Source organism: Cebus imitator, unplaced genomic scaffold, assembly GCF_001604975.1.
Source record: "Cebus imitator isolate Cc_AM_T3 unplaced genomic scaffold, Cebus_imitator-1.0 Scaffold60, whole genome shotgun sequence".
NCBI lineage: Eukaryota > Metazoa > Chordata > Mammalia > Primates > Cebidae > Cebus > Cebus imitator.
The window spans coordinates 5,334,691-5,358,411 of record NW_016107375.1 but is presented as its reverse complement, the minus strand read 5'-3'; the positions used below and the strand labels follow the sequence as shown (position 1 = coordinate 5,358,411).

The window sequence follows — 23,721 nt, the reverse complement described above, 5'->3', positions numbered from 1 at the left end:
TTAGTAGAGACGGGGTTTCACCGTGTTGACCAGGATGGTCTCGATCTCTTGACCTCGTGATCCACCCGCCTCGGCCTCCCAAAGTGCTGGGATTACAGGCGTGAGCCACCGCGCCCAGCCTGCTTAGCTTTCTTTGTACCCATTGCATATTCCTCCCACCATATACTTTTCCATAAAGCCAATCATAGAAAGTAACCTGTTATTTCCAGTGTTTTTCTTGGAGTTGTCCCTACTGGAGACCTCATTTTCCTCCAGTCTGAATTTGCTCTTCTTAGGCCTGCCATCCAGTTGTCAACCTGTGACTTCCTTTTGCTGTCACTCTTAAAATTCCCTTTGCCTTTCCTCTGAGTTGGAGCCTGTGTGTCCTGGATCTCATGGCATTCTCTTCCTTGGTTTACTCTCTTGCTTTGGAAGCATATCATCTGGCTAACACTGTGGGAAAGCAACAGAGTTATGTTAATGACTGCACTGGTCTGGACTGGCTGCCCTCTGCCCCTTTTGAGTGTTCCTGTACTACCCTTCTGGAAATTCTCTTGGCTCTTCTTTAATGTGTACTTTTTCGCCTGCATCTTCTTCCTTGGTTTTATTGGTAAACAACTTTTAGTAGCTCTCTAAGAAAGGATTGGGGTGATAATTTTCAGAGACTTTGCATGGCTGGAAAACATCTCCCACCTGATTGAAAATTTGCATGGATATAGAATGCTGGGGTGAAAATTATGTTTCTTTAGACTATTGAGGGCCTTGCTTCAACCTCTTCTCTGCCAGTGTGGAGGCTGAGATGTTGAAGTCCTTTGGTATCACTGGCCCCTCATGTGTAACCTGTGCTTTTCTCTCTAGAAGTTGGTAGGATCTTCTTGTCCTCAGTGTTCTGAAAATTCCCAGTGGTTGGCCTTGGAGTGGAACTGTTTTCAGCCACTGTGCTGGAAGCACAGTGGACCACTCAGTGTTCATGGTGCAGAGAGCAGAATTATTAAAAAGATGCTGGAGCCGGGCGCGGTGGCTCAAGCCTGTAATCCCAGCACTTTGGGAGGCCGAGGCGGGTGGATCACGAGGTCATGAGATCGAGACCATCCTAGTCAACATGGTGAAACCCCGTCTCTACTAAAAATACAAAACATTAGCTGGGCATGGTGGCGTGTGCCTGTAATCCCAGGGACTCAGGAGATTGAGGCAGGAGAATTACCTGAACCCAGGAGGCGGAGGCTGCGGTGAGCCGAGATCGTGCCATTGCACTCCAGCCTGGGTAACAAGAGCGAAATTCCGTCTCAAAAAAAANAAAAAAAAAAAAAAAAAAAAGATGCTGGAGCCTGTTCTAGGCTGGGCTAAGCCTGGGCTGCCTAGCCATAAGCCAGCTGGGCTCTGGGTCCCCCTGTCTCACTAGGAGGAGCGACGCCTAAGCTCTACTTCCGACAGGACCAACAGCTTCCTTCCTCAACCTTGTCCCCCAGTGGGGACCTGGGATTAAACCTACAAGTTCCCACAGATTCCAAGGCCTCCAGATGCTGGGCAGCTGGTTACCAACAATGGCAAACATCAGGTACCCTGGATCCAGACTGCCTGGTGCCCAGAAACCTATTATTACTCCCAAGACAAGGCAGTTTTCTTACAGTTGCTTGTAAAGGGGGATATAAAAGTGAAATCCGCAGTGAGGATGGGTCTTTTCCTGGAACCAGAACCACACTACATCCCAGCAGCACCCTCTGTGGAATGAGGGGAGACTCTGGGGTTCCCCCTTGTCTTCATGGCTCTTTTTATATCCCTTAGCCTTGTTTTCTCTTTCTCCAGTAAAGATAATTTCTTACCACTTAATGTGGGATGCTGGAATGCTATGAAATTCTCCTTGAACCCTGGTGCATGCAAGAGATGAGATGAAGACCCAGAAGAAGCCATGTTCACAACAGTTCTGTAACTCATATTCTACCAGATAGGGAAATATTCTGGAAGTATTCCAAGAAAGATTTCATCATGTGTTTTGTCTGTGTTCTCCTCTCGTTTTCTCCTGTTTCTCCTGCTTGAGCTCCTTCTGGGCTTTCCACGTCTTTGACTCTTTGTTCTGCTTTCTGGGAGAGTTCTCCAAGTTGATCTTACACCCCTTCTATTGGATGTCATGTGCCTTCTCTCATATTTTTGATTTCCAAGAACTCTTTTTTTTTTTTTGGTTCCTCAATGTTCTTTTAAAAATAACATTCTGTTCTTGGTATATGACATCGTCTCTTATTTCTCTGGAAATATTAATGATCTTTAAGCATTTTTTTCTTCCTTTTTCCGGCATAGTCTCTGCTGCTTCCAGGTTGTGTGGTCTCTGTCTTCCTGAGTAGAGGCTTTTCTAGGAAGTCCGATAACCCCTGGCCATCTCCTTGTAATTGAGTGTAGTGGTGGAGGGAAGGAACCAAAATGCGAATTCGAAACTCTGAGTAGGTGAGCGGGGCACGTCAACTTTGAGCTTCAGTGTGAGGTGATCCTGATGGGCCCTTTGTTGGGAAACTCCTGGGTCCGTGTCTTCAGGTTTCTCCTTTTGGGTGGTAAAATGACTGGGGAGTTCTCTTCTGATGTCCTTTCTGAAGGATAAAATTTTGTTGCCAGTGTTTTGAAGGCTGAGTTATGGAGAACGTGGTGGGGGTTAGGGCACTGATTCATACTCTGCCAAGGACTCTCAGCTTTATCTTCTGCAGAGAATAGACCTCCAGACCGCCACTTGTATGATTATGTCACCCAGGTCTGTCCAATGGGATACACCTATAGACTAGGGAATGGTGTGGTGTGTGGTGCAATTTCTAGGGAAAATTTTCCTTTCTAATAAAAAAGAGAGACACAAAGAGAAGCCTTTCCTCTCTCCCTTTCCCTCCTGTTTGGACACTATGATGTGAGGGTACGATGCATGCACTGGGCAGCCATCTTGCAGCCATGAGGCAGTAAACTAGAAAATTGAAGCCCATATACTGTGGTTAGAGAAGTGAGAAGATGAAAAGAGCATGGAACCTTGATGACATTGTTGAACTGGTCTAATATCTGTCATACCTACTCCCACTGCAGGACATGCCAAGTCAATAATAAATGAACTTGTGGTTTAAGCCTCCATTAATAACGTTTTCTCTTAATTGCAAGTGGAAGTAACCTGACTAATAACACTCCCAGACCATGTTACTGGTCTCACATTGTTCTGGCCGCTGGAAGAAAAGCTATGGCTCACTGGTGTTGAAGATAAACCAGCAATTTATTCATTCAATATTTATTGAGTACCTACTGTGTGCCAGGTACTGACTTGGGTTCTGGATTTGAAATCCAAAACCAAACTAGGAAGATGTGGGAGGCATCAACAAGAAAGAGATTAAGCAGGATTCTCCTGACGCTATGACTCTAGTTAACATGGGTGGAGCATTGCCGTGGCTGAGCACTGCGTTAAGCACTTAACACCTCACCTGCACGCCAGCCTCCTGCAGTAGGCAGCAGTCTTAACCCCACTGTGCAAATGAAGACACTGAGGCTCTGAGGGCTTAGAAAGCTTTCCCATGGAAACATGGCAAGTGAGCAGCAAATCCTTTATCCCACACTTAAGCACTTCACAGGTAGACAGGTCATGGGCACCCCTTTTGCAGCTAAGAAGAAAGGGTATAATTTGGCAGAGAACAGGGAGATGTGCTGTGTTAATTCAGCCAGTTGGTCAATCAGATAGCTAAGCAGTGAGTGAGTGAGCATCAGATCACCCAGTCAAACTGAAATGGGTTCATGTCATCATTTATGGGGCCACTGCCTTAGGCTCTGAAAGGTGAGACCAGACAAGACGCTGTCCCTGCCTCCAGGGCCCTTGCAACATGGACACCAGTAAGCAGATGGCCAGAGGCCAAATGATAGGAGCTGCATTCGTCATGCCCACAGGTGGCCTTGGAGCACACAGGATGGCTAGATGGATTTTGACTTAGGAGAAGGGGAGAGAGCTGGGGATGGAATGCTTCACGATGGGGGTGACATTTTACCTGGATTTAAGAGCAAGGCTCAGGAAAACTGTTTGGAGGTTTCTCAAAGAGTTAAATGTAGAATTCCCATATGACCCAGCGATTCCTCTCCTAGACATATAGCCAAAACAACAGGCTACTGGGACTCAAACAGATATTTGTACACCAGTTATTATGTAGTATTATTCACAAAGCCAAAAGGTGGAAACACCCCGAGTGTTCGTCAGTGGATGAATGGTTAAACCAAGTGGGTGTATACACACAATGAGATAATATTCAGCCGTTCAAAAGGAATGAAATTCTGACACATGCTACGACGTGGATGAACCTTGAAGACATTATGCCAAGCGAAATCAGCCAGACACAAAACCACAAATATTTTATGACTCCACTTACAGGAGGTACCTAGAACAGGCATATTGATAGAATGTAGATTAGCAGTTATCAGGGACTCGGGGAGTGGAGAATGGGGTGCTTCGTGGATTGGGGGTTTCTGTTTGGGGTGATGAAAGTTCTAAATTGTGGTGATGGTTATGCAACATTGCTAATGTGCTTAATGTGAATGTAAATGACCCTAATGTGAATGTACACTTACAATGGTTAAAATGATACATTTTATGTTATGTGTGTTTTATCATTATCAATAAGACAAAATGAAACAGTCAGGCTCAGATTTTGCCCAGGTGAGAAGATGTGGCACCTTCCATCAGGCACTGTAGAGGACAGATGAAGGGATCTAAGAAACCTTGCCAGGCGCGGTGGCTCATGCCTGTAATCCCAGCACTTTGGGAGGCTGAGATGAGGAATCACCTGAGGTCAGGAGTTCCAAACCAGCCTGGCTAACATGGTGAAACTTCATTTCTACTAAAAATACTAAAATTAGCTGGGTGTGGTGGCATGTGCCTGTAATTCCAGCTACTCAGGAGGCTGAGGCAGGAGAATTGCTTGAACCTTGAACCGGGGAGGCGGAGGTTGCAGTGAGCTGAGATGGAGCCACTGTACTCCAGCCTGGGTGACAGAGCAAGACTCTGTCTCAAAAAAAAAAAAAAAAGAAAAGAAACCATGCCAAATCATAACCGTGGTGGGCTTAGCCTCATGCTGGGGGCTGGGAGGGTGGGTGAGCCCAGGGTGAGCAGGGGTCAAGCCATGGACAGTGCTAACCTGGAAGGGTGTCCTGGTAGAGAGGAACAGGCAGGAAGGGCAAATTCAGATGCCTTCAGGGGCAGGCGAGTAATGAGATCTGTGATTCTCAGAGGGGAGTGTGAGCAAAGGGAGTGGAGTCACTGTGGCGAAAGGAGAACTTTCAGGTAAAAGTCACACCAGACAAGTGCTCTGATGGCCAATCACACGCACAGAGCCCCGCCTCTGCTGTCCTGTCCATCCTGGTGCTGCCAGATTGTGCCCCAGGTGCAGCCTGCCAGGAAGTGACTGCTGGTCCCCTGCGCTGTCGCCTTGGGTCATCTCCAGGTGTATCCTGATCTTCTGACCCCTCTGGCCTGTGCAGGGATTCAGGACTCATAAGCAAAACCTTGTTTAGAAGCACCCAGGAGGAATTCCCCACCCCACCAGCCTTTGACAAGACACTTCAGACTGTCCCTTCAGTCATGACTGCTGTAACCACAGTTAAGGTCCTCTGGGTGAAAGAATCTAAGGGTTAGAGAGTGTGTGAGCAGGAAGGGACCTTGGAGTGGTCTAGAGAAAGCCCTCAATTTACAGATGGGTGGATGGGACCCAGAAAGACAGCCATGGGAAGTAGGAAGCCCTTTGTCACTGAAAGGCTTGCAAAGGCTGAGGATCACTTGGGGGTGATGTTGCTGTCAGGATTCTCTTCCTGAGTTGGAGGATGGGCTGGACTTTGTAAGCAGTCCCTTCTGGTTCTGAAAGTCCCTGATCCAAGGCCCCCCATGAAACCACTGTCAGCTCATTTCACTCTTCATTAAATTCATTCCCCATCTGGCTTTGCTTTGGAGAGGTTATTATTGGTAATCAACCATCAATTCATCTCTAATGATGCAGCCTGAACACATTGTTGGCTGAAGCCTGGACCACATTTGCCTTGCAGGGTGCCATCCCCAGGAGGTCTGGCTGGCCTCTGACCTCTCCCACCCCTCTTAAGACCCATAGAAATCCCGCCTCTGCCCTTGGCCTCTCCCTCAAGTCCCCAGGATCAGTCTTATAAATCAGCAGTGGCCTTCCCTGGGATTCTGAAGGCCTCTCAAAGCTACCCTTCTGCCTGGCCCAAACCTGAAACTCTATCTTTAGAGTCTGAGGTGTTTGACCTAAGGCACTGTGACTACCCAGAGAGGCACACTCTCAGATTTCACTGGAGGGCAGGGGGCCCAGGACGGGAGAGGGGGACAAAAGGGAGGGAAATTCAGCAACCTCAGTAACTATGCTAAGGAGGGCTGTGCGTGTGTTTCCTGAGCTGTGACAGGACTCAGCTTTCAGAGGGCTGATAGGTCAGAAAGGTGCTTCTGCGTACATTTACATGAAAGCTTATTGCTTTTCCTAAGGGCACATTTTAAACAATACCTTAACCCAAAGGACTGAGATGATGGCATATTAAGGCACTGTGCCTGATTTCGGGAGACTGCTGAGGGCATCGGTGGGAATCCTGGGTCCCTCACATTCCACTGGAAGGTGAGGCCAGTACCTCTAGCTAGGTGTGTGGCTAGCCTTGCTTTTGGGGATTGGGACAAAAAGCCACACTGTGCAAACCATGTGCATCACATCTCTCCTGGTGGAGCGACCGGGGCTGGGAGGCACACCCTGGTGTGTGCCCAAATGCCAATCTCAGAGCCTCCCTTTCAGAGCCTCCGTTTCCTCCCCAGTGAGAGGACAAGCTGAGCTGCCGTGCCTGCTGCAGGGAGGGATGGTGAGCAGGAGGCGAGGCGCGAGGACACGGGACAGAGTGGTGCTGGTGTTGAGCTCCACAAGCGCGCTTCCCACAGGCCTCAGGCTCATAGCTCAGGACCTGTCTCCAAAAGAACCAGTCACCTAATACCAAGCACAGAGTTTACTGCAGGCGTCAGACACCAGCTAAGTCAGAAAGGAGGCTAAGCTGCAACATGATCAAAATGCTGGCCTGAGAACCTGATTTTTTTTTGAAAAAGAAAATCCTCAGTTCCCATAGGATTAGAAATTTCTTTTGTTCTCCCTCAGCAGGCTCCAGGGCAGCAGAGCTGGGAGAAGTGGAAGTGTTCTTTAGGTCACACTTTTGCTCAAGAATGCACAGTGGCTCCTTGGTGCTAATAGAAGGGCAGTGAGCAGCCCCTGGTCAGCAGTGTGTGGGGCGCCGGGTGTTCCGTGGAGAGCAAAGCAGGCACAGGGCCGCCCAGCCTCAGTGGCTGACCAGCTAGATCTCAGAGCTGTGCTTTTCAAAGAAGGGTCTCCGACCATCTGCCTGAGATTTGCCTGCCAAGAGGTCCTTGCTAAAATGTAGGTTCTGTTCCTCAGCCCTGCCCTTGGCCTCCCTGGGTCAGAATCTCAGGGCTGGGACCTGGAAGATCTACCTTTTATTTATTTTTATTTTTTATTTTTGAGCAGAGTGTCGCTCTGTCACTCTGGCCAGGCTGAAGCACAGTGGTGCAATCACGGCTTATTGTAGCCTCAAACTCCTGGGCTCAGGCAATCATCCTGCCTCAGCCTCTCGAGTAGTTGAGACTACAGGCATGCATCACTACACCTAGCTAATTTTTCACTTTTGTAGAGATGGGGTCTTGCTATGTTGCTCAGGCTGGTCTTAAATTCCTGGTCTCAAGCCATCCTCCTGTCTGGGCCTTCCAAACTTCTGGGATTCTAGGCACCAGTCACTGCACACGGCCAGGATCTACCTTTTAAACAAGTTCTCCATAGGATTCTTATGCACACTTAAGTGTGAGAACCGGCCCCATAAGGATGTGCACCCAGGGACTGCCCTGTACTTTCTGTGGATTTCTTTGTTTCTTTCTTTGAGATGGAGTTTTGTTCTTGTTGCCCAGGCTGGAGTGCAATGGTGCGATCTTGGCTTACCATACCCTCTGCTTCCTGGGTTCTCCTGCCTCAGTCTCCCGAGTAGCTGGGACTACAGGCATGCACCACCATGCCCGGCTAATGTTGTATTTTTAGTAGAGACAGAGTTTCTCCATGTTGGTCAGGCTGGTCTCAAACTCTCGACTGGAGGTGATCCGCCTGCTTTGGCCTCCCAAAGTGCTGGGATTACAGGCATGAGCCACTGTGCCCAGCCATCTCTGCTCTGTGGATTTCTACGCTTCACCTGCCTCCCCACCAATGAGGAAGTCACTGAGAGAAAATGAAGAAGGAATGAAATAAGGACATGATGTCTCCTTGCCTGCAGGGAAAGCCTAAATCAACACATCTGTCACACCTGGTTTGTTCAGTCTGCTCCTAGCATTCATTGAACTCATTGGGGCCACCTCTCCCTGCTTCTCCTTCCTGCTTGCCTCTCCTTGTGCATTAAAGCAATGCTTCTTCTTATGCACACAACTTACACAATTCCATAAACCTGAACACAATCTTGCATCACAACCAAAACATGTCATCTCTGTCCAGCCAGCCTGGGGAGGAATCAGTGGTCATGTGATGATTTAACACCTGACTGCGAGTAGGAGACAGTGAGAGAAAGTTGCAAAATAACAACAGCTTCACTGAGACAGCAATCGAAATCTTTCCCATTTCAAAGAAGTCATAGGGAGGCTGTCTGGGGCTGGTAGAGTGGTTTCATGAAATCAACCAGTGTCCAGCCTCTTTCAAAGGTGCTTCTTCACCATCTTTAGGGTGTATTTTCCTCTGTATGATCCTACATAGCTGTTCCAGTCCAGCCCAGCAATCCATCTTCCAGTTAATACAAATGATAAAGAGGTGGAGAAAAGCATACCTTTTTGCCTTAAAGAACACTTCCTGGAGTCACATATGAAGATCTGCTTACATCTCATTGCTCAGAATTAATCATGCCTGACTGCAAAGGAATCTGGGAAATGTAGTCTTTAATCCAGGTGGCCATAAGCTGAACTAAAAGTCAGAAATTGTACTATTGAGAAGGAAGTGAGGAATAGATAATGGGACCTGTTAGCACTCCCTGCGACACCATGGGAGCATTTCCCAATTGCAGGATTGCCTTGGTGAGCTCTATATTTGAGTTAATTTTTGAATAAATGAAACTGTCTCACAACCAATAAAAGCAAAATCAGAGAGCATGTGGAAAAGTCAGTAAAAGTTAGAATCAGATAACTACAAAAGGATTAAGAGGAAAATTTAGCTATTCAGAGATGAGTACATGAGATTCCTTTGAATGGTGTTGATTTGGATGTAAGAACAACTGGTTAGAGATCACCATTGAAATCTTAATGTCATCTCAAGGAGAAGAGTGCCTGCAGAACATTCTTTTCCCTGGCTAAAAAGGTCAGGTGTTGGTCGACCATGGTGGCTCAAGTCTGTAATCTCAGCACTTTGGGAGGCTGAGGTGGGAGGATCACTTGGGGCCAGGAGTTGGAGAACAGCCTGGGCAACATAATGAGACCCTGTCTCTACAAAACAAAATTTTTTTTTTCTTTTTTTTGAGATGGAGTCTTGCACTGTTGCTCGGGATGGAGTGCAATGGCACAATCTTGACTCACTGTAACCTCCACCTCCTGGGTTCATGTGATTCTCCTGCCTCAGCCTCCCAAGTAGCTGGGATTACAGGCGCACACCACCATGCCCAACTAATTTTTTTTGTATTTTTAGTAGAGGCGGGGTTTTACTATATTGGCCAGACTGGTCTTGAACTCCTGAACTTATGATCTGCCCGCCTCAGCCTCCCACAGTGTTGGGATTACAGACGTGAGCCACCGCACCTGGCTCCCCACAAAATTTTTTTTTAATTAGCTGGGCGCGGTGGCGCACCTGTGTAGTTCCAACAACGCAGGGGGCTGAAGAGGGAGGATCACTTGAGCCTGGGAGATTGAAACTGCAGTGAACCATGACCCAGCCACTGCAGTCCAGCCTGGGTGACAGAGTGAGACTCTCTCTCAAAAACAAACCAACAGAACAAAAACAAAAAACAGGTCAGGCATGTCTTCTCTTCCTCCTTGGCCGTGCATTCAGGATCAATGTGCCATTCTTAAGCCTGACTTTCAACCCCATCTGGTTTCCCAGCCCCTAGAGTCTACCCCCACCTTTGCTCATTTTGTGCCTAGATGGTAGATTACTTCTCTTGACAGTTCACTCTGATGCTCAGAACCCCCCTGGTGCTCCTCACTGCATACCAGAGAAACTTCTGGGTGCACCCACACACTCTGTGTTCCCATCACATGAATCCAGTCATGGTTCCTTAACACACCCTGGGTCTCTGTGTGAGCTGTCACTTTTGGCATGTCCTAAGAGGCTTTGCAGGTGTCCACTTGCCACTGAAGGAGAAGGACATGTCTTGGGAGGTGGAAAAGGATAAAAGATGTGGACCAGAACCACCCAGTAACACACAGATGCCACAAGAAACCACAGCCACAGCAGCCTTGGAGCTGGTCAGCCTGCAGCTCAGGGAGAATAAATGCTTACTGTTGTGTGCCATTGCCGTTTGATAATTATTTATGATGTAATATGTTAGTAGCAATCGCTAATGCATCCACCTGACTAGACATGCTCTTTTCTTGTCTAATCCCCTCTACAGCATTTTCAATGCCTTGGTTTAGGATATGAGTCACTTCTACCTTCAGTTAGGATTAGATTTGGCCATGAACACAGAGACCCAAGTCTCAGTAGTTTAAACAAGATGGGAGTTTATTTTTCTTGCACCGAGGTTGTGAAGGGGACACACTGTCCACCGCAGCCATGTGTGGTGAGCGGGAGCCATCTGTGTTCCTGGGGACTTCAGTGGCAGAGGGGAGACCACCCAAGGGAGTGAGTGGGGACTAAAATTCAGCCTGCAATCCTGGTCTATGTCTGTGTCAAATGTGAGAAGCACCACTTCCCAATGCATCCACCCAGAGATGAGATCTTTTAATGTGCCTGCAGAACACAAGAATATGTGCTAGCTTTTAAACTTTTTTGTTCTTTTCTCTTTCTTTCTTTTTTTTTTTTTTTTGAGATGGAGTCTGGTTCTATCACCCAGGTTGAAGTGCAGTGGCTCAATCTCACTTCAATGCAGCCTCCGGCTCTAGGGGTCGAGTGATTCTTGTGCCTCAGCCCCTCGAGTAGCTGGGATTACAGGCACCCGTCACCACACCCGGCTAATTTTTATATTTTTAGTAGAGAGGGGATTTCACTATGTTGGCCAGGCTGGTCTCGAGCTGCTGCCCTCAAGTGATCCCGCCCATCTGCCCACCTCAGCCTCCCAAAGTGCTGGGATTACAGATGTGAGCCACTACACCCAAACTTTTCTACTTTTATTTTTGAAAAAAATTGCAAATATAATCAAAAGTAGAGAGAATAATGTAATGAACTCTTCCATATTCTTCATCCAGTTTCTGCAGTTATCAACCTAATGCCAATCTAGTTTCATCACCACGGCTTCTCACTGACCCTTTCCCTTTTCAAAGAGGGAAGAACCTTCCAGATAGCATTTAATATAATCTGTAAAGCATCTGTAAATACTGTCATCTCTCATCTCTCAGTATCTGTGGAGAAATTGGTTCCAGGACTCCTGCAGGTACCAGAATCTTGAGAATGTTCAAGTCCCTTACATAAAATCACGTATCTGTATATGACCTACACACACCTTCCTATATACCTTGACCTCCTGGGCTCAGGTGCCTCAGCCTCCTGGGTAGCTGGCCACATTCAGCGAGGTTGTTTGGGTATTTTTTGTAGAGACAAGGTTCCACCATGTTGCCCAGGCTGGCTTTGAACTCCTAGGCTCAAGTGATCCTCCTTTTTTGGCCTCCCAAAGTTTAAGATTATAGGCTTGAGCCACCATGCCTGGCCCCCAATTATTTTTATAGTTTATTTCGTCTAATCTCATTTCATGAAAATCTAAACACTGCATTTGGTTGACAGATCCCTTACGTCTCTATAGGATCCCCATCCATCTCCTTTTAGCGCCTGATAATGTAGTTTTAAAGAAAATGGTTTGTCCTGTAGAGTTTCCTCAATCTGAATTTCGCAGATTGGGATGCAGTCTTTTACTACGTTTCTTGTTTCCCGTGCTTCCTGTCAACTGAAAATTAGATCTGGAGCTTTCATCAGGTTCAGGTTTCATTTTCTAGAAAGACCACTTCATGGGTGGTGGTGTGTTTTTCTATCAGAAACACCTCATGGCCCGTTGTCTCTCTTTTGCTGATATTAGCAGCCATTAATGGTCATTGCCTAGAACTTTTATTTCATCTAGATGATATTCTCATGATATCATTTCTTATTTATTAACCAATACCTCTATGAAAATAAATTTCTATCATTAAATATTTCATTCTCTTAAAATAGAGTTTGTATGGGAAAGACAGGACACATGCTTGATTCTTTCTCTTTATTTACCAATTGACAGCATCCTCCAAGTGAACTTTATCTTCTAAGAAAGCCATCCCATAACATTCCTACCTTCATCCTTGTTCCCAGGACTTAATCATATAACCCCACTTCACTGTCAGGGGGCCTGGGATCTTCAGTTGGGATTTAACCTGGGAAGCCAGATGCTCAGATAATTTCCCAATTACATTGGAGAAGAGGATTGTGGAGCTGGTGCCTGCTTCATTTCCTGTTGGCCCATACTTGTTTGAGGGCTGAAGTGGCTTCATTCGTCTTATCTTGTATCTCTAGCAATTCCTGATGCACAGGGCTCTGCTCAGTGACTGTGCAGTGAACGTGTGAGTAGATGGTGCAGTCCTCACTGTTCCCACGCTTTCCACCACCCAGGTTCTCAGTTAGGCACAAGGACATGGAGCTCCTTCCTATATGGGACATTTATCCAGAGTTGCTGCTTCTCTTCTCTGTCTCTCTCTCTTTATCCTATTCTTCCCTGACCTTCTCCCTCCTCTTCCTCTTTCTTCTTCTCCTCCCCTTCCCCTTCTCCTCTGCTTCCCCCTTTTCCAGTTCCTTCTCTTTCTCCTTCTGCTTTTAATTCTCGGCCTTTGTTCATATTTTGCCTCCTTGACTCAATGCCTCTCCCATTTTCTCAGCCTATTCAAAACAGACCCACACTTTAGGGTCCTCACCTTCCCTAATCCATCCAAAGGATTTCCTGAGTATTCAGGCCCACCTTGGTGTCTGTCTGACTCACCATCATCCTTGGTTATGGGCAGCCCATCCTGATCACTCTTTAATTTCTTGTGTTTATGCCCTGGCTCCCCTGTGACTATTAGTGCCTGGGGCCATGCCTCTTTCTGCAGCAGGCTACATCGATAATCCCTGGCACGTTCAGCACAGGGCTGTCATGACACCAGTCCCGGCGGGTTCACTGATTGACACATAGCTATTTTGCACAGCTTTTGAAAGCTGTGTCAACTTGATATCAACAGAACATGGAGAAGAGCAGGAATGCTGTCATCGTTCTTGAACATTTTTGATATCTACATGACGGATGTGGTGGGTTTGTTTTCATTGGTTGATTAAAGGGCAATGTGGTCATAACCTAGATGAAATGTTGGGTTCCAAAAGAGCTGTTCTTAAAACAGATACTTCTGGGCCCCAGAAACATGATGATCTATAGAAATCTTTTTGCAGGTGGACACAGTGGAGCCAAAGGAGAGTGAGGATTCAAAGTGTAGGTCAGAGACCAAAGTGACAGCGCCTTCTCCATCCTCTAAATTCATTTTTCCATTTTGGATTAGGAATTATAGATCAATCTTCACTTTTTGATTTTTAATACTTCTTGAGCCTTACATGCTTTGCCACAAATATGCACTAGATATTGATTTTGGTGAGGGTTGGTGGGAAAGATACAAAGAAGAAAACCTGGTGAATGGAATATTTCTATAAATCTTTACACTTCAGAAATCTGCTTTTGTATCTCTATGGACTTTAGCTAATGGGAGGGAGGGTGAAAAACAGTCATCCCAGCATGATGGAAACAGACGGAGAGTAGAAGCAACACTAGGCTACGTGCTAGGAAATATGGGTTCTGGTTCTAGTTCAGGCATGAATGGCTGTGATACCTTGTTTACAACCTTCTGAGCTTCAGCTTCCTCATCTGAAAAACAAGAGATGGGCAAGAAAATAATTGAGTTTCATTCTGGAGACATCCCTGTATTTATGCTTCTAGAATTCTCAATATATATATATATATATATATATATATATATATATAGATTCCTTAGCTACATTCTCACTGAATCCTCACAATAAACCTATAAGGTAGGTCTGGCAAGGGTTGTGCTTGTCCCCATTACACAGATGGGTGTGTTGGGGCTGAGAAATGTTAGGCAGTTGCCCCAGGGTTTCATTAAAAATGAAACTCCTCCTCCTCACCCACAAAAGTTTCTTCTTAGCAGGAGGCTCATGCCTGTGTTTGGATGTTGGTGTACTGACAAATGCAGGCATCTGTCAGGTTTCTCTGATGTGTGAATGTGAAGGATGCAATTATTAGGCGGACTCATAGATTTCCCTTAGTTTGCATTGCTGGTCTGTTCTTTGTTGATTGCCTTTGTCTGAGGGATGTTCCATGCTATAGCATAATTCACACTAACTGCATTAACTAGGCAACATAAATAGCAATTGGAGGGCAAGAGGTGGTGAGCAGGGAGAGAGATAGATAAGTGAAGAGAGGGAGAGCTAAGAGCCAAACAGCCAGGCCCCATTCTGTGTACTCTACAAGTATTAACTCATCTGGTTCTCACATGAATCCTACCAGGAAGGTTGCTATCATCAGGCCCATTTTACAGATGTTGAAACCAAGGCCTAGAGGAGTTAAATAACTTGCCTGAGTACTAAGGGTCAGAGCCAGAATGTGCAACCAGGCAATCTGATTATGGAGTTTGAACCCTAACCACTTTCCTTCAAGGTTATTTTGGGTAATCATAAGCTTTTGTGAGTTGCTCTGGTACAAAGTAAGATTTTTTAAAAAAAGAATGCCCACCCAAAACTAGCAAGGTTGCACAGAGGAATTTTGTTTGTTTGTTTTTGTTTTGTTTTGTTTATTGAGATGGAGTCTCACTCTGTCACCAGGCTGGGGTGCAGTGGTGCGATCTTGGCTCACTGGAACCTCCGCCTCCCAGATTCAAGCACTCCTCCTGCTTCAGCCTCCCAAGTAGCTGGGACTACAGGTGTACACCACCATGCCCAGCTAATTTTTTGTATTTTTAGTAGAGATGAGGTTTCACCATGTTGGCCAGGATGGTCTTGATCTCTTGACCTAGTGATCCACCCACCTCGGCCTCCCAAAGTGCTGGGATTACAGGCGTGAGCCACCACGCCTGGCCTACCAGAGGAATTGGCATATCATATATGTACTGCTGATAGTACTGACAACGAGTTTTATCTTTTTATAAAGCAATTTGTGGCAAGAGCCGTAAAGTTTTCCATATTTGTCAATTCATGAATGTCAATCCTATAAGTTTATTCTATGTTTATAGTTCAAACAAAATGAGACACCATATGCATAAAGTTTATTGTATGATCTGTAATAATTGAACACGGGGAGCAAATTAAGTGCCCTAGAATAAGTTATGGTTAAGTAATTTCGTGATATATTCACTTGTTGGAATAGATAAAAACATTTTAAATAATTACAATGGCTATGAAAAGGACAGGAAAATGTTTCTGATAAAATGTTAAGTTTAAAAAGCAGGATGAAAAATATGTAGATTATGATGACAACTCTGATATTGGCCAAGCCTGAAATAGAACAGGAAAAAATTCGCGTAGTTAGGTGTTTGTTAAAGTCCTTTTTTTTTTTTTCTTTCAGATTTCAATTAGTGGTGCGTTGTGCTTATTTATCAGATAATAAAAAAAGGAAAGAGCTGATGGCAGAAGTGGGTTGAAAAAAATTGTCTTGGGTGAGACTTGGGCTGTTGTTGGGAGACTTGCCTTCATCCCCAGGTTTTCTGGGGGCAGCCGGAGTTTAGGGTGGGAAAGAGGGCTCAGGGCTGAGGAATCCACCTGCTTGTGGGAGAGAGAATGGTGCACCCTGGATCTGCCCATGACACTGGGAATATGGTAGCATGGGCAAAGCCAGGCTGTGGCTCTCCCTTTGCTGTCTTGTCCATTGTCTCACTCCACCTCTCCCATTCTTTGTTCTTCAAGTCTCAAAAGCTTTAGAAGTTGCTTTCAAGGACTCAACCCAACTCCTCCCCCTGGCACCCACTGGGCTGGGTGCCCCTTAAAGGCGCCCCCTTTGCCCGGCTTCCAGTGCTGCCCATTTCTGCATGGAACAGGCTCTAGGGTGATTACCTGTTTGCATTTCTGAGGCCCTCTCTGGGCTACAAGAGTTGGGATTTTAGGCAGATCTGGATCATCTCCCTATGCCCTTACTCAACGCTGCATGGATTAAATGAATGACCCTCCTTTTCCAAGGTGAGGGCAGGTTGGGGTTGGATTAGATTCTTTACCGCTCCAAATACTGTGATTTTTACCATCTCCTATTTATCAGACTCTTTAATAAAGAAACTACTAGGTTTTGAAGATAAGTCCCGATGTAGGGAATGTCCTCTTTCTGCCAGTGGGTGGGCCCGGAAGCAGTCTCTGGCCTTCGTGTGTGGACTGTGAGCCTGATCAGAGGCACAGGGTTGCCTTGGGAGTTTTCACAAAAGGTCAGCTGAGCGTGCAAGAACACCACCTCAGCCATCCTCCTCCTGGCAACAAGGCTTGCGGTGAAGGCTCGTTGCTTGGATTGTGCTTGTCCCCAGCTGGACTGTCACAGGGCACATGTGATACGGTGGCTGTGCCTCCACGTGTGAATCTGCAGGAGCCGCAGAGCCTGATGTTATGTATCTGCCTGCCGGCTGTGGAAGTGGGCGTGTCTGTGCACATGTCTGGCTGTACCTGTCTCAGATCAGGGCAAAAGGTAGATGAGTGGCCCTGGGTTTTCTGGGCAGTGTGTCTCTGTGTAGCCTGTTCGCCAACACCTCAGTGAATGAGCGGATTTCAATTCAGCAAATCGTTATTGTGAGCGGGTGCGCCAGGCAGAGAGCCTGGGGAGTGTGCTTGTCTTACCTGTGTCCGCATGTTGTGTCCCCTCTGTGTGTCTCTGAGAATGCGTTCTTGGCACGTGTCCTGCGTTAACAAGGCGTTTGGTGTGTGCATGTCTGTGTGACAGTGCCTGGGTCCTGTTTGCTGCTGCTTGTTCGCATTCCAGCTTCCCTTGTGCCCGCAGTCAGGCTCTACACGTGCGCCAGCCTCCAAGCGCACGTCCCCGAGTGACCCGTGCGCGGTGTGCAGGGACCTCCGGGTCGTGTGCACTTCGTGCGCTCGTGCCCGTCTCACTGCACTAACGAACGCACCTCCACATGTCTGGGTGCACGTCCCTCTCCATGTGTGCACGTTCCGTGTTCACGCCGCCCATGTCTGTGCAAGGGCGCTTCACGCGCGCGCGCTCCGGCCCGCGGACGGCCAGGGACCCGCGCTGGGCTCCACGCGTCCCGTGGGGCTGACCCCTCCCCCGCGCCCTGCAGAGGGCCGCGGCGATTGGCCGCCCGCCCCCTTCCAGCCGTCACCCCGCCCTCCCCCCCGCCACCCGCGTGCCCGCGGTCCCCGCTGTCCCCCGCGGTTCCGGCGAGGCCGCGCTGCGCTGCGCTCGGCTCCCATTGGCTGCGCGCGCCTTTGTGTGGCGGCAGCTGCGGCCCCAGCGCCTTTGAATGTCGAGAGGGGCCGGGAAGGGAGCCTTTCCATGGGCCATCTGTCTCCCCGCCAGCCGCCGCCCCACCGCCGCCCGCGCCCCGCGCTCCGCCTCCCGCCCCGGCGGCTCCCGCAGCCCCGCCGCCGCCCGCGCCCGCGCCCCGGAGCCGCGCCACAAAGGGCCCGCGCGCAGCCGCCGCCGCCGCCGCCGCCGCGCGAGGAGCCAGGATGGTCCTGGTCCACGTCGGCTATCTCGTGCTTCCAGTGTTTGGCTCTGTGCGAAACAGAGGTATCGCTTTTTCCTTTCGGGGTCTGCTTCGGAGCGTGGATCGCCGCAGGCACCGGGGCGGGGGCGGGCGCCGCGGGCGGCCGGGGGCTCAGGGCACACCCGCGAGGACGCAGGGCGAGCGGTGGCTTCCCCCCACCCCCTTTTGGGGGGACCCCCCCCGAGGGTGGGGGTGGCGGCCCTCGTGGGAGCTTTTGTAGTGAAGTTAGGGTTTGGCGAATTTGGGTCCCTTCCTCCCCAGCCCCATTTTTTATTCTTTGCGGTGGACGTGGTTCCCCCAAATCACAGCCCCTTCCCCTAATACCTAGCCCTGTATGATCGAAAGGAGAAAGATACATGACCGCGTGTGTGTGTGTGTGTGTGTGTGTGTGAGAGAGAGAGAGAGAGAGAGAGAGAGAGAGAGCGAGAGAGAGCGCGAGAGAGCATGCTTGGTTTTCTGTGGTTTGCTTTTTTTTGAGGTATATGTGTGTTTTATGTTATGTGTGTTTTGTATTTCTTCATTTTTTGGTCATTAGGTCCCAGGCTGGGACCTGGGTCTCTGCCCTATCCCATGCCCCAGCCCCCACCCTCTCGTGGGCACTTGCACGATTTTCCGTCCCATCCTTTTTTCCCCTTTAACCCTTTTTGTGCATCGCCTTGTGCTATTGCCCTGCTCACCCCGCCCCCTGCAACTGTCTTTGTATGACAGTTGCATTCACGGGTTCAAGATGCTTGGGCGTGTGTGTGTGTGTGTAATGTGTGTGCATGTGTGCGAGTGTGTGTGCGCGCGCGCCTCGGAGAGTCAGACGTGAGCTGCTGTGCCCCCTGGGCTCGGCCGGAGCAGGGCGTCCGGCCCTTGGGTGTTGCGCTGTGTGTGAGGATGAGGTGGGAAGCTGCCCCCACGCCAGGCCTTTGCCCCGGGCAGCGGTTGACAAAGCAGCGGGCCGGCGCGGGCTTTGTTTTTAACTGTGATAAATGGGGTGTGTTTGCACGGTCCCTTTTCCCCACATCCCCTCTCCCTCACATTCTGCTACAACAATAGCTTGATTTTCCCCTCTTCTCCCCCGCTCCACTCCACATTTCTTTCATTTTCTTTTAATAAAAAATTCCCACCTCCCAAGCAAACCCGAGATGCATTTAGATTCATATTTTTTTTCTTTTTTGTATTCTGCCTCTGGACTCACATTTCTCGTCTTGGAAATGTTTCTTCTATCCTCTCCCACTCCACGTCTGCTTAAATCCCTGCTGGCTCAGGCCCTCCCCCCCTCTCCCCACTCCCTCACACACAGAATGATGTCTTCCCTTGGCCGACCAGGGCTCCTCTACCAAGTCCGGGCGGGGGGTGGGGTCGCAGGGCCAGCGCTTTAGTGCGCCCCAGGGGCCCGATTGGGCAAGAAAAGGAAAGCCCAGCCCTATTTTATCCAGCCCAGCTGTCCCCAGCCCCGCGCCTCTCCCCAGAACCTAAAAGGCAAGCTTGGCCCCCTTAGGCCTGTTTGAACCGCAGTTTTTTTTGTGTGATGATAGAATGATGACATTCTGCATTTATCAATTCTTTTTTTTTTCTTCATTGTGTAGCTCAGTGAATGGTCAACTCGCTGCTGTGTGCGCTGTGACCCTTCTGCCTCCGCATTTAGCTGTATTGTGACACCCTCTTAACCATTTCCTGTCTCCATCTGAGGAAGGCATTGCTATTTAAGCGGCAGTATCCCCTATCTCAGGCCAGCCTAGCCATGGGGGTGAGGGGGCATGGGTGTGTGAGGAAGAAAGAGGGGGGCTGGATGCGATCTCCTTGAAATGCCACCCCCTCCCTCAATACACAATTATCTCTTATTACTTGGCATTTCCTCTTAAAACGGGTGTGGAACATTACACTAGGCAGAAATTCAAAAATGATTAAGAAGGATGTTGAGCCTGAAAGTATAATTATCCTGATTAAATCATTACCATCCTCATTAATACCACCAATGTCTAAATACCATTGCAGGGTGCTGATTCCATGTTTTGAAATTCAAATTGCTCAGCTGCCTTTAAATTTTATTTTTAATACTACCTTCTCCCTCACCCCCACCAAAGAAAAAAAAATCCAACAAAACAAATCCTGCCCATCAGTTGAAGTTTACTTTCATGGCAAACACGCCCACAGGAAATTCAAGGGCTGAGGGGTGAGTTGGTCTATGGGTAAAATTTAGCACAATGTGATAAGAGTTCATGACCTTCCGATAGAGGATACTAATGCTTAACTCAACAAGGTCCTAAACCACAATCTTCTTGTAAAACTATTAGAGAGTCTGCCAGCTTAAGTCTGTTCTTTTTAGTTTCCATTGTAGTAGTGTAGGATGCAGGCCATTTCAGAATAGATGTAGAGAAATAACCATTTTTGTATCTTCATCTTGTTTAGCCGATTACATTGCACTGTAAATCCCTGTTAAGTGGATTCCTTTTGCCTTGGCTTGGAGGCTGCAGCACCCCATTTTCCAGTTATCTGGGTGGCTATCAGTTAGCTTCTTGGCAGCACCCAGGCATAACTGAGGATTGCATTTAGTTGGAGGCAACAAATATTAAACATATGCATTAAAAAAAAATCTTTGATGAAATGACAGTTGCTGCTATCCCGAGCCTCTGAAAATTTGGTGCACCAAGGTCCCTGGCTTACCAGGGAGCCATGGCCATAGTGTCTCAATTGTTTAATTGTACAATGTCAAGAGCATCTTTGGACATCCGCCCTGGCCCTCAGATCTGCGCCTTTAACAGCTGGCTCCCTTCTGCTTCTCGCCAGCCAGACCTGCTTGAAAACTGAAACAAAACAGCAGCAAAAATAAAAGAATAAGGCCCCCACTTTGAGGGCCCTTCCAAAATAAAGTCCCAAATAGCCTCCCCAGACTGCCATTTGGCAATCTGAAAAGAAAAAGAAAAAAGAAAAGACAAGACAAGAAAAAAGAATCCCAGCAAAATGGTTTTCCATTAAACAGGGGTAGCGTGTTCTGCTGTGCTGAATTACTTCCTGTTCTTATTTTGTGGGTAATTTTTTCTGTATCAAATATCCTTTTGGTTGTGTATCTTTTTCACCTTTTCTTGTACTAAAACTAAAGCATGATCTGTATTTTTTTACATCCCCCGGTTGACAATGTACAGCGCTCGGTTAGAGATGTTACCCTGCTGAAACGTACTGTGGTCGTGTAGCCTGGGCCATCTGCTCATTGTACGCTGCTTTTGTTCTGTTGCCCCTCCGAAGCATGGTGGGCCCAGCCTTTTTTTTTGTATCGTGTGCATGACGACATTGTTACACACAGAATCCACTAATACTAATATACAATCTCTCAATAAAGAACTAGTTTTCCTATATTAACCTAGTGTGCTTTTTCTCTTGCTGTTTTCCCATTTATTGTCGTATCCTGCTGTTTAGATTTTCCCCCTTGCTTTTCTATCCCCACCCTCACCCACCCACCACCCCCACCTCCCATTGTAAGATTTGAGTGAATGCCTTTTCTTTTTACTTTACTTTTTTTTTTTTTTGTGGTACAGATATGGTGACTTTAATCTCATTTAGTCCATATCTTTTTACAATAGATGTCTGAGGCGATAGGAGGGGCCAGTTGTCCTGTTACACTGAAACAGTTCACCTGCCTAGAGAGAACCCCTGTCTTTGGCCACCTGTATACTCAATAGCCTCCACATTTCATCTTACTTTTCAAGATACATGGGCACTGGGTTTACGATGCTGGTGAATAGAAGGGGCCGTAACACTTAGGTTGAGAAAAGGGATACTGTTCTTAACTAGCAATCTTGTAGCATTTCAGACTCGCCTAAAAACCCATTTTGAGTTGTGTTTCAACTTTTCTGTTTGCTGTCTCATTGATTTACTGTCCTTATAAATCATGCTGGGGATGACATGTTACATGTAGCTGAAGCCATGATCTGGAATTTGAAAGTACCCTCTTCTATGTGCATATTTAAATTTTTAGGACTTGCAATGTAAGTTTTGCATTGAGATCCTGGATAAGGAAGATGTTTGAAGCAGAAACTGACTCAGACCACTCCCACCTCTATCCCAGGGCCAGCAGCGGACCTGTTACTGTAGGAATAAGAGGGTCTGTGCCCTCTGCAGGCTGTGAGCCAGTTAAAGCTGATTATAGCCTAGTTTCCTGACAGCTGCTTCTCTATGGCCCTAGGGGCCTCTCTTAAGAGAAAGACAGCTAAGATCTCAGCCATTGTCTAAGTGCGTGTGTTGAGGTGGGGAAGAGGGAGGGGGAGATCAGGAGCAAAGTCAGGACCTAACCCCAAATTGAGTTGGAAGAAGAACCCTTAAGATGTCTTTTTTTCCATAATTACATTGGAGAAGCCAGTGGAGAGGTATTTTTTTTTCTCCGAGTGGACCCCAAATTCAGCCATTCGTCAATTCATTTTCAGTCCAGAACAAGCTTTGCTAAATGAGGCATTTTAGACACTAAGGAAATGAGTTGGTTAAAGAAATTCCTGGTTCTTTCAAAGGGTCATAATTTTGCAGCTGCTCCTCTTTTGGCCATTGTGCCTCGTCCTTGCTCCCCTGGGCTGACTGACTCCTGGGCTCACCCTCCTCCTTGCCAGGGTGGGCGCACCCCTGCCTGACCACAGTGCTTCCATGCCTTCTTTGTGGCTTCATGCAACTCCCCTCTCCCCCCATGGCTGCCCTCTCTGCTCTGGCCCTTTGTTCTCATGCTCTTCCCAGCCCGGGTGGGAAAGCTGAGCTGATTTACTGTGACACATGGACACACATGGATCTTCCCAGTGGAGGCTCTGCTGTAGTCTGTGCGAGAGAGACATAGGTCTACAGGGCTAGTCCTCTGAAGGTTTTGTTTGTTTCTTCTTCTTCTTTTTAAATTTTGGTTTACATGAGACTTAGAAAGCAAAATAAACCACTCCAATCCAGCCCCAACAATAATAAAACTACCCTGAATTGAGTGATCACTCTCATATTTGCCCTAGAGAACAGTGGCTCATTAGATCAATCTTAACCAATTCCAAGATTTCATTTTTCTAAATTTTTGTTAAGTGTGTCAGAATTGTTTGACAATACATTTTGAGGATGGTTAGTAACCTAGTAATAATATAGCAAGCTATGGGTTAATGGGAAATCGTGCTTTAGCAATGTATCCAGTGCATTTAATGTTTGACCCAGATTGTCTGAACTAAACACTTACATATTAAGGAGACTTTCCAACCCTGACTGGACGATTCGGGAACTACAAAGCCATTGTTCTTTGTATTTATTTTCCCAACCACCTGACACATACCTGTTTTAGTACCTTGACTTCAGGATTTTGGGAAACCCATCAGTTCAGTGTATTCTATATCACAGACTTTGTAATAAGATGGAACACAGTTCTTCTTTCTGAACAAGAGAACTTCTCTCTTGAAACTAGCATCAGAAAGACCCACTAAGTTAATGAGTTTTCTTTAATAATAATTATCCATAAACCAGCAAATAATTAATCACTCAAATTTAGGGGAAAGGACCACCAGGGTGTGGAGGCCCTAATGTGCAGGTGACAGAGCCTTGGCTACCTGTCTTCCTTTTGTAGTTTTCTGACTCCTGCCCCACCCTGCCTTCCCATCTTTAAATAAGTATCCTGCAGTGGCACATTAGAAGATTTAATGGTTTTCTAGGCTAGGGAAGCTACAGTTCTGTGCTGGACCCAAGGGCAGCAGGGACCACTTTTCTGAAGCAAAGGGCAAGAGACAACAGGTCTTTGACTCTGATTCAGGGTGTGACTTTGGTTCTCTCAATCCTGCTCCACAATTGTCAGACAAGTCTGCAAGACACTTGTGCCTTAATTTCTCCATGGATCT

At 47.3% G+C, this 23,721-nt stretch overlaps 1 protein-coding gene across 1 annotated transcript in view; it reads left to right on the top strand.

Annotated features, from left to right (window-relative positions):
• The first annotated feature begins 17,568 nt into the window (after nucleotides 1-17,568).
• Nucleotides 17,569-23,721, top strand: part of RNF165 (ring finger protein 165) — a 127,436-nt gene continuing 121,283 nt past the window's right edge. The window contains exon 1 of the mRNA XM_017529700.2: nucleotides 17,569-17,919. Coding sequence (XP_017385189.1) covers nucleotides 17,859-17,919 — 61 coding nt within the window. The 5' untranslated portion in view covers nucleotides 17,569-17,858. The remainder of the gene's footprint in view (nucleotides 17,920-23,721) is intronic.